General features: G+C 40.4%; 1 protein-coding gene across 1 annotated transcript; it reads left to right on the top strand.

Moving 5' to 3' along the window:
* Positions 1-9,040: 9,040 nt before the first annotated feature.
* LOC118226210 (death-associated protein kinase 3-like) lies at positions 9,041-16,606 on the top strand. Its single transcript, XM_035415633.1, has 9 exons — positions 9,041-9,167; positions 10,226-10,353; positions 12,456-12,816; positions 12,943-13,072; positions 13,234-13,282; positions 13,469-13,495; positions 13,890-14,042; positions 14,192-14,237; positions 14,490-16,606. Exons 2-9 carry the CDS (start codon positions 10,292-10,294, stop codon positions 15,018-15,020), a joined length of 1,359 nt encoding a protein of 452 aa, XP_035271524.1. The 5' UTR covers positions 9,041-9,167; positions 10,226-10,291; the 3' UTR covers positions 15,021-16,606.

Here is a 16,606-nt window from a genome sequence, read left to right as displayed (position 1 = left end):
TCTGTGAACCCAGAGACAACCAGTGTAGTTCCTAGACAGGAGCGGGACTCCACTGTGCTAAAGACGACTGAGGCCCACTGGATGCTTATTTGTGCTATAGTCAGTCCTGTTTTCTTTGTGAATGCTAGGATTGTGAAAGAGGGTGTTTTGTACAGCTGTTCTGCAGAAGTATGTCTTGGAACAACATTGTGAGCAGTGGTCTGGGACTCCTGTGGGAAGCGGTATTTGTCTTTGAGAAGACTTGTGGACAGGCGAAAGGCATGCACTTCTAGCCCCTCTGTCATATTTGTCCAACAGTATAGATGTTCCTGAAAAGTGGTTCAGTTAAGTATTTAACACTGCGTGTGTGTGTCTGTGTGTGTGTGTGTGTGTGTGTGCACGCGCGTGTGTGCGATTGTGTGTGTGCATATGTGTGTGTTCGCAGGTGTGTGTCTGTGTGTAAGGATCAACATTATTGTTTAGCTAAAACATGAAATCCATTACATAATATTAATTTTTTTCTTTTCTCTGTTTAACATGTTTTGAGTTGAGAAGATGTCATCTGAATAAATTATACTGTATATCAAATTTTAGTCATGTTTGGGTTTCCTAAAGTCATCAATCATCATCATACTACCTGATTGATGCTGGTCAGGCCCTTACATCACCACACTGTCTGCTTGTAGCTCGACTTCCATCCAAGATGAGATGTACTGTACCAAGACAGGCAAATCACTGTGACCATGAACTTCTCTGACTTTTAACTGGGTCAGGGTGAGGAAGTAGACAAGGATTTTTACACCTAATGTAGGCTTGGTATTGTGCATTTGCACAAAATGATATACAGCACTTTTAGTGGATAGCTTTTTCTATGTTTAAATCATAAATTTTTTTTGTTTTACATACTAAATGCCCACAAAAACATAAAATGTTTCTGGCGATTATTGTGCAGAATTCAGCTGTACAATACCATGTATTTGTTCTGGGTATAAAAACCCCACAATAGGGAGGATGAATAAAACCAATGCAATGGACTGAAACTCATTAATTAGGTATTCCACAAAAGGAAGGTACTTCGAATGGTTTTCCATAAACAAACTGTACCTTGGATCATGTAATGGAAAAACTAAGAGGACTTGTGAAGTTAACATTTTCCAAATGGCTCCTACTAACTATGCAAGTGTTATAGATTTGTTCGTATGAATTTATGCCATAGTTACTTGATGCACACATTATTATTATTATTATTATTATGTACAAGGCATAAGGCCTTTGTTTTAGGGGTATGCCCAATTTCTTTTAGACTTCAAAACATGAGTTAAATGGTTTTTGAAATTCTGCAGATACTCCAAAACAAGAACATCCCACAGTGCAGATATATGATAAATGCACTCCACCCCAGAAAGCTTGTGTGACTTATGAGATAAGGTCAGAGGTCATGACATTTCTCTCCCGCACACCCTCCCCCCATGTCCAGCTCTGACTGCAGTGTTTTCCACCGGGACCTAAAATGCTAAACTGGAAACAGACATGGCACTAAGCTGCCCCTTCCTCCCGTTCCCTGTTCCAGCATGCTCGCAAAAATACCCGTCTGGCCCTCCACCCAGTCTCCACGGCGGGTTGGCATTTCGTGAGGAGGTGCGGGGTAAGCTTGTGCCACTGTGCGAATTCTAGAGAGAATTTGGATTCTTAAAATTCGCACACACGTGCCCTTGCGGACTTCCTCATTTACCCGCCCGGACGTCACACTTGTTTGACTGGGAGTGCGAAATAACAATAAATCTGATGTGACTACATGTGAGAGGCTGAGGTTGGGCAAAAGGCTAACAGTGCTGTTCCTTTAGGTTGTTATGTCTACTGCTGGCAGGACTGGCACAGGCAATGGGCGCCTAATGGGAGATTTTGGCCTGAGTGCCCTCAGACTCTGGGAACTACAGAGATTTTAAAAATATCCTGTTGGATCTGGTTCTGTTTTGCAGTGTACTACATTATCTCCAATGTGACCCTCAATTCTCGAAAAGTTTGTACCAATTATTGTTCTATTTATATAACTTAGAGGCCTTTATCTCATATGATTCAATTAAATATCATGGAAAAGATATTAATGTCAGTCTTTGAAAAGCTGTAACCTTGCCTATTTTTTTGGTATGTGCACTTGGCTCTGTATGCACAACCAAACAGCATTTGCTTAGCCCGGGTTTGTTGATTGTATTGTCTGTGTTACAATGGGCTCTTACCTGGAAGCATCTGTTATAGCAATCTGATTGTAATACGCCTGTCCATCACACAGTTTTGACAGAGACAATAGAGGAAAAAAAATCTGCACAAATATTTGGAAAAAGAAACACTCTGAACTGTTTTTCCCCTTTCCCAAGGAATATACCATGAGAACAATGACCATGAAATGATCTCATATTGCATGCTTATTTTTAAGACTTCATTAAGTTTTTGGTGTTTATTATGTTTTAAATGGGCTTAAATTGGTATCTCATCTCAGTTATGCATGGAGCTATTGCTATTATGTTTATTTCAGTTTATTTATTTAGTAAAATATGTATATATTCTAGATATATAGATGTATAAGAGCTGGAAGTTACTGATTAGCTTTACACTCTATTGAAACTTGAGTGGCTTGCTAATCTAAATGTCAACCCTAAATGCAAACTCTGTGATCCCACATCTATACCTTATGAGACTGATGCACTGATGTACATCAGATCTGTGTTCATGTCTGAATATCTGACAATCAACACATATAAGTTACTTATTACAACCAGTAAACTTTTATATAACTTTAAAAATCACCTGCCCCAACACACTTTGCTGTGCTTCACGGAATGTCTCCATAAGATAAGGTGTTCGGTTACACTTTCCAGGAATCCAAGACCAGGAGACTTCCAGGAGAATGTGATGGGCCACTTGGGGAATGTTCAGCCAATTCTCGTTTGAATGACGCAGTGGGAGAGGGACAACTTCTGGAATAGCCCTGAGGGTCGGCGTGTGCCGGTTTAGACCGGTTCCTGTTTCCCCTTCGCAGACATGTAAATACAGGCCGGGACTCCAGCCAATATTGGTCACCCTTCAGTCCTGAGAGAGAGAGAGAGCAAGAGACTGCCAAGGCTACACCCACACAGACAAACAGCTTCCCAGCGTCTCCAAGAACAGTCTTGGCTGCTAAGCAAGGTAGCAGGGTGATGGCAATGCTTCCAAACGGCGGCAGTTGAGATGTCAGGGCCGTTGTGTCTGTGACTGTCAGCGGAGGGAACAGACGTAAACAGGCAAGAATGCGTAGCTGAGGCAGCAGATACAGGTGGTGAAAATATGGGGTCTGTCCACAGGCCTGGATATAGAAACATTGTGTTCTTCTTAGTGCTGATCTCTGTGGATTTAAATTGAAGTTCCTTCAAAAAGCTGGAAGGAGTTTCTCAAACCCATTAACTACTTTGGCAGGAACAGGGATACTGATGTTTTTGTGTTGGTGTATTTATTTTTTCTTTGGATATGATTAGGGAGACAGTCACTACAAATATAGGTACCCTCTTTTTTCTCTATTGCTAGTTGGGAATTGGCCATAAAATACACATCGGCTGTTTTAAATTCTGAGTATGTCATGTGGATGGTTCATAACAGGCTATGGAGTTTTTTCAACGCACCTAATATGACATTGATGCACCCTCATTATAGTTTCTATTTTTGAAATCTGTTATTGTCTCTTGCGATCCACCATAATGAAATCCACCATTCTGGATTTTCTATAAAATGCTTACATGACATCTCATCATATCATCATGCAACAAATGTTCATTGGATGATAGAAAGACAAAACAAAAAAAACCAGCACATTTATCCAATTAAGATACTTGACACTTGATTTTTCCATTTTGATGGTATTATGTGAACCCCTTACATAATATCTCTTTTTAAGCCATTTACCTTACAGCACAACTTTTTCTGATTTGTTTTCAGGGCACTTCTTCAAAATGTATTAAATGGCAGTAACTATATTACCAATTAAGAGATGTTCTTATACACAGTCAAGTTCTCTAACAATTATACTACATTACCCTCCTCCATGAGCAAATAAAATAGTAAGCATATGACTCTGCATTACTTTTAGGTTTTTGTTAAATTTTGTAATGATTTCAACATCCCTCAAAACTTTAAAAAAAAACTAAAAGTAATGCAATGAGTAACTACATGGTATGGCCACCATATTTGAGTGTATGATTATGTTATTTGATATTACGTTATAATGCATTATCATTTTTGAAATTATTTTTTTAGAAAAAATGTCATAATTTAAATGCATAAAGTAGTTATTAAATGTCACGCACATTCCTTGTCATTTTCAAATATGATGGATAAAGTCCATCAAATCAGATTTTTGTGATCTAGCCTTTTAGAAGTGCTTTAAAGCAGGGCTGCCCGACTATGTTCCTGGAGACTACCTGCAGGTTTTTATTCCAGCCATAACAAATCACAACAAATAACAAATCTCATATTCAACAGCTAGAGATCTCATTGAGCTACTAATACTAGAGTCAGATGGGCCAAATTAGGATTGAACCCACAGGATGGTAGATTTCCAGGAACAGGATTGGCCAGCCCTGGTTTATAGTATGATAAAAGGTAGGTTGATGACCCATTGTTTCAAGTTGCGCGGTGCCTCGCCCTTTCTTGGAGAGACTAAAAATAAGCATTTTAACCACAGCCATGAAAATAAATTAATTTGTTTGGGCCTTTTGGAGATTTTGTTCAATATATGGGGCCATTGGCCACTTGAAGCAAAATCCTGTACCTTATAATGCTTTGGAGCCATGTAAATTATTGGATATAATAATAATAATAATAATAATAATAATAATAATAATAGCTTATCATATGCAACATATAATAAAATAAGTGTAACAAAACTGGAAAAAAAATATATATATAGCAATAAATAGCATATTACTCATATGGACAGTTAAAATGGCAGTCACATTATATTGCTCAGTATTAAATATATCCATAAGTCCTTCTCATATCACCATATTTATCAAATGCAGCAGACAGATTTCAAAGCAAATATGACCAGCCAGACATGTGCCAGCTTTAATAGAAGCAATTCCAAATTAAGGTCTGCATCCCCAGCATGAACAACATCCAAGCATTTTATATTTAGTACATACTCCAATACCATCTGGCATCGTATCTTAGAACTCCCTCTATAAATATAAACTCATACATGTTAGCAAAATCTGAAAATTAATGATCTGGACAGTATTCTTGATGACATCTTTTGGAAATATTTCTGGCTATTTTGTAGCTGTTTAGCTTCTGAGATGGTGAAGTTCCATTTTAAAGCTTTTGCAACAGTGTTAGAAAAACTATGTCTACACTTCTGAAATATTTTGTATGATAAATGATTTGTCTGCTGTAGACTTCTACACTACATCTAAGAGGACATAATGTATTCAGCTTGCAGGGCTCTATAAAACACCTGACCCAACTTTAATTCCAAGAAACACAAAACAACCAAACTGGTTTCTAGCCTCTGGGGCAAGCCTGGGCCTGTCTCTCTGTCTGCCTGGGAGAACAGTTGAGAAAACAACCTGAGTGTGCTGACAGGTGAGACAGGCAGTCTCACTGTAGGAGACAACAGCCATATAGGTGCTTTCCAATGCATTGCTGCATTTCAATGCGGTGACACTACTTGTTTACATTTAAGACACCATGTTCTTTGTAGCTTTGTTTTTCTGTACGGGGAATATAATGCAAATAGTTTCCTCTTGAAAGACCTGATGGAATACTTTTTTTCGGTTTGTTATCAGGGGAGTGCGAGCTCTCTCTTGGTCTATCTCTGGCTCTTAGTGAGAGGTCAGTTTACTGGCTTTACCCGGGCAGAAAGGAGCTAGGGAATCTGATGATGAGAGCTGAGGAAAGCGATCAAACCAACTTCAAAATAGGGACCCCTGACCACCACAATCCATTCCATTTATGTTAAGTTTAATGCTGAAATATGACTGGCATCTGTTTACCACATTCTCAGGCTTGCTGCACCCTCTCCAGGGTCGGCACTCGGCTGTCAGAGCTCTGGATCTGTCGCATGGGCTGGCTGGAGACAGACATCACTTGAAGTGTGTCCAGCCCTACTCAGATTCTAATGACAGCCACAGCATTTACTTATTCATAGAAGGGTTTTGCTGATGACGCTGCGGCTTGCAAGTCATAGGGGTGAGTGAGAGCGGGTGGTTGTGTGTGTGTGCGTCTGCGTATGCTTGCAGGCGAAGAGAGGGGGGCCGTAAAAGATTGCAGTGTCACAAGGCAGCATAGCCTGCATACCTCCCTGTTTAGAAGGCTCTCTCCCCCCTTCTCGTCGGCAGACCCTTTCCCCTACTGAACCTATTTACAACTGCACTGCATGGGGAAAATAGAAAGGTGTCTGCTGAGTCAGAGCTGGCTGGGCTAGCTGTGACCTCTTCTTTAATTCAGTGCACAGACAGAAAGGTCTGTTAATGCAATTACTGTATATTATTTCTGTGCTGTTTGAGATGTGCTGTGTAGATGCACATTTAACAAGTCATTTTCATTTGTACCTCACTGCAAATTTGAGGTAATGATCATGAGCCCTTGAAGGTGGAAAGCACGGAGAACGTGATGGCAATCCTGGTAAATGACTAGACCTTGCAGACACCCAAGAATCTTGTTTTGCTCTAACAGGATTATTTCCTTTTGCTCAGAGTCCCAAAGCTCCTGTTGGCTGTGCATCTAGATTCCCCATCGCCCCCTACCGCTTCCTGTATGAGAACATAGAGTGAACTTGTTTTTCTTCTTTGCCTCGCGTTTCCAGTTGGAAACGTGCCATAGAAACCACACTCTGTGCACACATTTCTCCAACCTCTCACCTCCCCCAACCCCCCGCCTGCCATATCTCAAGTCCTCCTCAACAAGTGGTCCAGATTTGTTTGCTGTGGTAGATACTGACGCAGCAAGGTGTCGGCAGGCACGGACAGGTCACTTTCTGTTCATGGCTGCTACAGAATTATAGGCTGTCTTTACACAAACACTTTTTATGTCAATTTACATCAAGTTTTTTGTAAAAGTAAAAAAAAGAAGATTTTTTTAAAGTACAACGGGACATTAATGGTTGCACAAATTATACAATTATTTAAAACAGCAACAGAACTCCGACTGACCTGAAGACAAATAAATAGTTGACCCTTTTCATACTGACACTTGTAAACTGAATAACTTGCATGTGTTTGTTTGTGCATATGCTTGTACAATGTAATGCAATGTTTTTTCATCGCAAGGCTGAAACTAGCATTCCAACAAACATTAAGTATACAGAGACAGCTATTGTTGGACCAGTTCTAAGCAATAACACCAACAGTGTGTTAAATACATAACTATTTGTTTCATTTCATTATTACCGTCACTGTGCAAATTTAATTTGCTGACACAATTTCTGTAGGGTCATTTCTGTTTTAGAAATGTAATTGTTTGCTCAATCAACATGGTCACCCTTGTGCCAATATAGCTACAGCATGTACAAGTTGAGAACACATCTGAAGAACTTGAAATAAATTCAAATATACTGTGAATCTGTCTTATTAATCACCTTACTTTTGACTATGAATGACAAATAATTTTAAACAATAACACATTTAGCAATAGTAGCTCCAACTGTGACATATTTATCTTACTCTTAGGACATATAGGTGGACTTTCAAAAAGAATTTATTGAAAATACTTTTCTTTTAATACAAAACAGCTTGACTGTGTTTCAGAACATTCCTGAAAGACAGGTACATTGCTGTTCTCCCTTCATTTTGTAGGAGTAGAATAGGATGTCCTGCATGTGAACTTCGCAGTCACTCTACACAAACAACACTTCAACACCGATTCTCATGCAAACTGCACCTCCCAGCGACACAATGCAGTAATGCGAAGTATAGACTATTGATTTGTAATATTCGTTGCTTCTATCATAAACCGGTATACTAATGAATTGATATTGTCTATAATATTACGAATTCGGTACACAAGCATAATTTAAGACAGTTTTCCTATTGTTAATAAAGCAAGTTTAATATGCCTATATCGTGACATAGTGGGCATATGTAAAGGCACATGTTGATCGAATAAAAATCAAGGCTTTCCCCATTTATTTATGCCACAAAACGGTCACCATTTCAATAGCAAATTTGCAACGCCTTTCTAATTATCAGTGAATAAACTGATATGTTTTCTATTGTAAATACCAGGCTACTTTGCAACTGCTTTACTGTCTGCACAAATGATCAACATTAATGTGGTGTTGTCAAGAAAGTATACATTCGTACGTCCACAATCTCCACAGAATTAAAATTACAGCAGAAGGAAGCAGCAAATATGAAACAGTGAATCTACACCGGATTTGATGGCGAATCAATGCCAATTTGGTGTTACTGACCATAGAGATGGTAGCTTTTTATGTTAACCATTTGTACAGTGAAGGCCACAGAGTCCCAATCAAATACATATAACTATTCATATACAATTGCTTAAAGAGTGATGAACGTAAACATTTTAGTCTTGGTTTTGACGATTGGTTTTGGTTTCTACTTGTATGTACTCCTTAGTTAACAGCATTAACGCAATTCGATTGTATATAAACTTGTTGTAGCTGGCCTTGCGGTTGTAATCTGTAATACTGTACATCCAGCGTTCGCCTCGGACTTTAGTTCACTAACCGAATTGAATCATAATTCCAAGTGCGGTAAAACAAAAGCTAGATGGATAGTTGTGTCTAGCCGATTTAACTAGCGCTAGCCTATGGGTGTTGTATCTGTAAGTGTTTTTAAAAGCACTTATTCAAACAAAAACGCCAATTCCAGATTCGTAGGCTATTTTAACAAAATCTAGAAAAGTTTTTCTTCCCTGCACTCAGCAGTCCTAACGCCACTACTCTGCAATGCACAGAGATGGCGCTCGTGAAAACAACATTTAAATGTCCATATTACGTTAACTTCCGTTTTGTTTCCGGTTTTAATGATTGACGTACACTTTCGCGCAATCAGAAATGTGGAAATCGCGAGAATAAACCTCAAGGGCGGGTTTAAATGATAAGTGATGTAATTCCAATTTTTTGGCCTTGGCCATTCAGAGAATCAGGTATTGAATGTGGAAAGAAAAAGGATAGGAATGCGGGCGTCGAGATAAAAGTAAGTTTACTGGTGACTTGTCGGCTAGCACTACGTAACTTAGATTTTGTAAAATGATACGACAGCTTTGTTTACATTCTTTAGCTACATGTAGGGTTTTAGTTTTGCTAGCCAATCAATAGACAATAGACTTGCTAGCTAACTTCGATATCCTACCTATCTCGTTATTCTGCGAAAGTAACGTTAGTTAACGTTAGCTTATCCATGGCTAACTAGCTGGTTAACTTTGCACCCAGCTTTATCAGCAAGTAACGTTACCTTCTTTTTTGGGAACGAGCCTGATGCATACTATATAGCCAAATCTCTTTAGGTACGGGGATTGCTAGGCATCTACTATTGTTGGTAACCTGCGCCAAGGAATATGTAAATTGTCTATTCCTAAGGTTACAGGCCCAGATATGACACAGGCTGCCATTGACACCGGTATTGTTTGACATTCTTTATATAACTAACTTGCTGAGGGTGGTAAACCGGGACGTGTTGGGTATACTTAGCGCTATTTAACGTTGCGCCGGCTAGTCACTCAGCCATTTTCTTCGCTATTTTTTCAGCTAAGGACGGGGAGATTAAATATTTAGATGAAAGGAATAAGTCTGTTTAACCAGGCCTGATTGAGGGTGCTGACATATCATTTGTACTAATGACGTGCAGTATACTGTTACCTGGCGTAGCTAGCTAAGGAAACCATAGACTAATGAATAGATTTTGCATTCGACCATACAATGAAAGGGTAGGTAGCTAGTAAGAGCGGTCTGATATCCATAGTTATATGGTAATGTCAGCTAAAAGAGTACTTACTATGTGGAGGGGCCCATCATATCCTAAAGTTTAGCGATGGAAACCTTGAATGTCTGTTAAGCTAACATTCACCTAAAATTGTCGGAGTTCTGTTGTGTCAGAAGGGTTTTCAGCTGGCTGGAATCCAAAATAACGAGACAACGCACGTTCCCTCCGAGGAAGTCTGCTGACCTGGCTTGGGATCACCCTCATGAGTATTTAAAAAATGTTGAGTGTTCTGTTCAGTCGTGTGTACTCATCAGTGCACATTTTTTTCCAAGTTTGCCTAACTCCAGACGGTGCAGTAGGAAGTCAAGTGCATCACTATAAGGCGACATCCTGTCACCATGGCAGGATTCAGACAAGAGGATGTGGAGGTGTACTATGAGATGGGAGAGGAACTGGGGAGGTAGGTAGAATTATAAACATCTTAATTCTTTGTTATGGAATTGCAAACAAAAAGGACGGCATAATAAAGAGTTTGTTTCCTGTCATGTTTGTAATATCTAACATTTGAAAAATGAACTAGGGGTCAATTGTTTTGGACGAGATGTAGGCTATATCGTTTGGGAAACCATGAACGGGGCAAATTGCTTTCCCTCTTTGCGATTTGACGGCAATGCCTTTTTACAAGTCCAGCCACACACATTATTTGCACATGGTGGTGTTTATTGGTGTTGGAAGTAACTGAGCATGTTTGTTTCTAAAAGGCAATGCAAAGGGTAATGTGCTGAATGAAAAGAAAAAGAAAAAAAAATGTATTTCAGTGTTGCTATATTTGTGTGTGTGAGGAATGCATTTCTTGCTTTGTGGGGTATTCCTGCTTTGCAGTCTGATTCCTGGAATTGAAAGGATAGACTTGGTATGAAAGATGAGTCATGCTTGCAGAAAGCCATTACCAGACAGAGTACCTTTATATGGAAGTGTTGTGTTTTCTGCACATGTTGTTACGAGTATGACATCACTGTTTGGCTATGCATGTGGGCTTGCCTTGTGTTTGTCCACAGCTCCAAAGAGGTACTGATTTTGCTGCTGTAATTGCTAAAGGCTTTGTATAACACGGTGGTGCTGAGAAAGAAGACGGTAACACATATTTGCCAGTTGTATAAAGCACTGTAAACTCATACTAATTAAGGTAGCCATGAACAAGGGCCTAATATCAACAACAATTATTATAACATTTAAATCATATTTAGATGTTTAGTAAATGACTTGGAGTGCATACATCACTATTACCATGATTATGATAATGGTAATTATTGATAATAGTAACAATTGATGATATTATTATACATTTAATTATTAAAGTAGTACATTTCAAAACACCAAGCCTCTGAAGTGTCAGTTTAAGTAAAACAATAACGTGATAACGACAGAACTGATGCTCATGCGCATTTTAACATTACACAATTAAAATGTTACAATACCCTTGGTTAGTTCTGTGTTTTGGGGGTGATGTTTTGGACTGTACTAGCCCTAGTTTTGCGCTTTTTTGGGATATACTGGAATAAAAAAACTTGTGAGTTGGCAGTGTAGTGCAGATGCCAGTGTTTTGAATTTGACCTGGAAATATAATGTTGCAAAGCTCATTATCTTTTCCCATTTCTGTGGTGGCATTGAATGTCATTGATGAAGGAAAAGTATAGGTGATTTAGCGATTAAATGGGGTCCTTCTGTTAGTTTTTAAACCCTTCTGTGAGAATAATAATTTCATTGTAAATGAAATGTAACATTTGGTGTAAAAACACAGATGTCTTGATCACAGCTTGTGTGTCTCACTGTGTGTGGAGGCAGAGATTAGGCTACGTGTGGTGCCAGATATAACTGCAGAAATGCATTCCTGCTTTCTCCCTTTCATTGATTGGATCCGAAGGCAAATTAGGCAAACCAAACCTAACCTTTACCAGCATGAAAGAGGACTGCATTTGTTTTTAACTTTTTGTACAATGTTTTGTAACATTGTGTGCTATTATGTTTCTGTGGCTGGCTGCATTTTAAACTTTCCTGTATTCCATTAATACTATTGGCTCAACCTCTTAATGAGTTTTTATGTGGTGTAGTATAATACTCTCTTCATTCATTAAGGCACTGTTGGACATATCCTCAACTGGTTATCAGGTTGATTTATACTCAGTCAGGCTCTGACAGGCCAGTAACTTTTTGCAGATACAGAACATGGCCTCCTGAGAAATAATCTGCGTATGTAGGAGAATTTAAAGTATTTAAGTTTTGTCTGTGAATGCATGACATGCTTGCCGTAACTTTCCAGAACTGCCTGAAGGACCACCTATTGGGAAAGGAGAACCTGCAAGTCATGCTTCTTTGTGACATGACATGAATGAATTGAGAACCATTTGGTGGGTTCGTTGTGGGTTCATTGTGGGCAAGGTGCTGCTATTGGTGGTGTTATTGGTCTAGCTGCCGCGAGCCGTGGCTTTGTTATCCGTCTGGTATGGATCCATACCTCCGTGTTCTCTCTCTTCGCCGTCCTCCTCTCCTCTCCTCTTCCAGCGGGCAGTTTGCCATTGTGCGCAAGTGCCGCGAGAAGAGCACGGACTCGGAATACGCCGCCAAGTTCATCAAGAAGCGGCGGCTGTCGTCCAGCCGGCGGGGCGTGAGCCGCGAGGAGATCGAGCGAGAGGTGAACATCCTGCGGGAGCTCCAGCACACCAACATCATCACGCTGCACGACATCTTCGAGAACAAGACCGACGTCATCCTCATCCTGGAGCTGGTGTCCGGCGGGGAGCTCTTCGACTTCCTGGCTGAGAAAGAGTCCCTGACCGAGGAGGAGGCCACTCAGTTTCTGAAGCAGATCCTGGACGGCGTCCACTACCTGCACTCCAAGCGTATCGCCCACTTTGATCTCAAGGTGAGTGGGACTCTTTGTCATTGGTCCCGTTTATTAACTGGTTTACAGCATGTAGTATACGGTGTGTTGTTTTGTTCAATTTTCTGTCCAACTCTATTAAAATGAAACGTTCTCTTTGCTTTGTAGCCTGAAAACATCATGCTGCTGGATAAGAATGTTCCTAACCCGAGGATCAAGCTGATTGACTTTGGGATTGCACATCAGATCAAAGCAGGAAATGAGTTTAAGAACATCTTTGGCACACCTGAGTTTGTAGGTATGATCCCATTTCTTTTATTTAAGAAATATTTGTCACATTTGCCGGTGTGGTTGTAGTTTTGTTTCTGATATTATTGGCATTATTGCAATCACATTTTGCATTGGCCATCAGCGGGTTAACATGCATAGAATAATGCTTTTTCTTTAATGACTTTGCAGCTCCAGAGATAGTCAATTATGAGCCCCTTGGCTTGGAAGCTGATATGTGGTGAGTATGAGCCTGATATATAAAACATGAACATTTTTGCCCATACCAGATGGTATGTGTGGCATTACAAGTGCATATGAATATTGTTTGAAATATTTAGTTTATCAATTTTGTGTAGCCTCCTACAAAAGGAAAATTCTCCCAAGTTCTAGACTCAAATCTTCAACCTTTGTTTTTCTCCTTCAGGAGTATTGGAGTCATCACGTACATCTTGTAAGTATTGATTTGCATGCTTTATTATGCAGTTTGGCATAATTTTGGCTGTGTTATTAACCACTAAGTACTGTGACATGTATTCTGGCTTCATTCTGATTATGGATCTTAATGAGAGCAATTAGATTTTTGTAAGCATGCTTTACTTTATAGTGCAACAGTGCTGCCATTGGTTATAGCAGGGCTGCCCAATCGTGTTCCTGGAGATCTGCTCTCCGGTAGGTTTTCATTCCAACCCTAACAAAGCTCATCTCATTCTACAGCTAGAGATCTCGTTGAGTAGGAACCAAATGAGGGCTGAAATGAAAACCTGCAGGATGGTACATCTCCTGGAACAGGGTTGGGCAGCCCTGGTTTATAGTGAGGTGAATGACAAACTGACATATTGTTTCAGGCTAAGTGGTGCCTCGCCCTTCCTTGGAGAGACCAAACAAGAGACACTGACCAACATTTCGGGCGTCAACTACGACTTTGATGAGGAGTATTTCAGCAATACCAGTGAACTGGCCAAGGACTTCATTCGTAGACTGCTGGTCAAAGATCCCAAGTGAGCACATTTAACCGTATCAGTAAGGTGGTTTAGAAAAGTAATGTTTAGCTTTTTACAGTTCTATTCTCAAGGATAAAATAGTTGATCAAATGTGTGTGGTGTTGAATGAGCTGGTGGATGAGCCGTGTGTCTCACATTGCCTTTAGGAAGAGAATGACAATTGAAGACAGTCTGCAGCATCCTTGGATCAAGGTAAGTCTCTGATCCATATTCATAAAGCATCTGAGTAGAAGTCCTGATCTTGGATTTTGTTTTCTCTGTCCACATTTTAACCTTCATTCCTTATGAGATAAAAGGTAAAACTGATCTAAGGTCAGCACTCTCTCTCTGGGATGTTTGGTGAATACTGGACCAAAACTCTTTTTCAAACAAACTCCGCGGTCACAGTATTGCAGGCCGGAGTCCATCCTAATCGTCGTCCTCCATTTTGTGTCCGTCTCCCAGGTGATCAAGAGGCGGAACGTGCGGCAGGAGGAGAGCGGGCGCAAGCCGGAGCGGCGGAGGCTGAAGACCACTCGTCTGAAGGAGTACACCATCAAGTCCCACTCCAGCATGCCGCCCAACAACACCTACGTCAACTTCGAGCGCTTCTCCCAAGTGATGGAGGAGATTGGCGCTGCCGAGGAGGGCCTGCGGCAGCTGGAGCGCAATCAGCGGTCCTGCCAGGAGGACGTGGCCGCCCTGCTCTCCATCTACGAGGAGAAGGAGGGCTGGTACAAGGAGGAGAACGAGAGCATCGAGGGCGACCTGGGCCAGATCCGCCAGGAGCTGCAGCGCGCCCAGGCCCAGCGCCGCCAGAGCCAGGAGGAGGTGCGCTCCGCCCTGCTAGCGGCCAACGCCCTCAAGCGCAAGTTCGGGCGCCTGGAGAACCGCTTCGATTCGCTGGCCGAGCAGGTGGCCTCGGAGGTGCGCTGGGTGGAGGAGCTGGTGTGCTCGCTCGCGCCGGAGAAGCTCTCTGGCACCAGCCTGTGCTGACTGTTTATCCTCTCTGATATGGTCTGAGTCCTGACTGTCTTCTCTCTGCTTCTCTCATTCTCCATGCCCGTGTAGCTGATGCATGAAATGACTGTACTACACGTGTAGAGCAGCTCCGTTAATGAGCGACCCAGACTTAAGTTTGTATTGGAAGCTCCTACTGTATGCTGAAGTCTTCCCTGCCTCATTCCGGGTTTTCAGATTATGACATGCATACTTACACATGTCTAATGCGATTACCTCTTATTGTTTGGACCACATACGCTCTGAGTGGCTATCATTGTTTTCAGTGTGAGTCTTTAAAAAAAAATCTTCACACGGTGAGTCTGTACTTATCTTATTTCACTTCTTTTCTTTATGAATGAATTCTTGAATGAATATTTTGGCTTTCTGAGACAAGTCCAACATTTCTTTTTTTACTTTTGTGCATTGTTAGTAAGCTACATGTGTTTGAAATAATAATTTTCTGAATTAATTACAGGATATATATTTTTAGTCTTACTCGCTACTTTTAGATTTGTTTATGCCAGATTCCAGGGTAGAGGCCTGTACTGTAATAGTCTCTTCATCTATGCATGCATGTCTGTAGCCTCAGCCCAGGTAATGAGCTGCTACTGCCCGGTAAGTTGGGCTATAGCCATCAAAATGTGCCTCTCGCCCAGTAGAACGGTAGTCTGTAGCGAGTAGAATGCTGAATGTAGCAAAATGTAGTTCGTATCAACATTTCCATATCTTGAGCGACTTCACGCAAGCATCGAGAAAACATGGCATGATTAAGATGCAATGGTTTTCGTACATTACCTGTGTAAGACCTGTGTTATGGTTTGACGGTGCTTTCAGTATGGGTAAAGTGCATGTATATCATTAAGACCCTTTTCATCATGTGCTGTAACACTGATGGTCTGTTCACATGTTGCATTACATGTAAAAAAGTAATGGCTGAAAGAATCAGATAAAACTAAGACTGTAATGGGTAACTCCACAGGAAGGACCTCTTAAACATCGGTGCCTTTTGAATGATGTGATCAAGCAGCTTGTACTGTACTGCTGAACTGCAAGGCATGATGACATTCAGTTTTCCAGTAATGAACCTGGACAATAGACTCAGGACGCTGGTTTTATATAAGCCCAGTGTTTGCAATAAAACACAGCTTTCATTGCTCTGCATACAAATCAGAATACTCGGTTAATACAATATTCTGTGCAATACAAATGTATGAATTTGATATAGAGCATAATGTGTCGTCATTATTTGTCCATCAGTTTTTAACCTTGCAGTTGAATGTCACTACTGCCAAATTGTATGCATGATCTTCATTCATCTGTCAAATAATTGTATTTTGTCTTATTTTTAAATGTCTTTAAACATTCCGAGTGTAATCCTAATTTGAATGTTATCATTCCATGGTTACGTGTATAAACTATATATTTGCTTTTAAAATATATAATATATATATGTAGCAGTGTATCCTCTTAGTACTACTGCTTTTTACAAATGTGTAATCATTCATTGAAAGTTGTCAACACCAGTTATGTTCATGACCACCCTGAACATGTTTCTTTTTAATAAAGACAATTGAAACCGT

Source organism: Anguilla anguilla, chromosome 4 (genome assembly GCF_013347855.1).
Source record: "Anguilla anguilla isolate fAngAng1 chromosome 4, fAngAng1.pri, whole genome shotgun sequence".
Classification (NCBI taxonomy): Eukaryota; Metazoa; Chordata; class Actinopteri; order Anguilliformes; family Anguillidae; genus Anguilla; species Anguilla anguilla.
The sequence above is the reverse complement of the archived record's forward strand: the minus strand, read 5'-3'. Positions and strand labels throughout refer to the sequence as shown.

Bases quoted from the DNA above. Each gene is read 5' to 3' on its own strand.
- LOC118226210 (XM_035415633.1), top strand. From the start codon at position 10,292: ATGGCAGGATTCAGACAAGAGGATGTGGAGGTGTACTATGAGATGGGA. The intron at 13,073-13,233 runs GTATGATCCCAT...ATGACTTTGCAG, and splicing joins TGGCACACCTGAGTTTGTAG to CTCCAGAGATAGTCAATTAT. The intron at 14,238-14,489 runs GTAAGTCTCTGA...TCCGTCTCCCAG, and splicing joins TGCAGCATCCTTGGATCAAG to GTGATCAAGAGGCGGAACGT.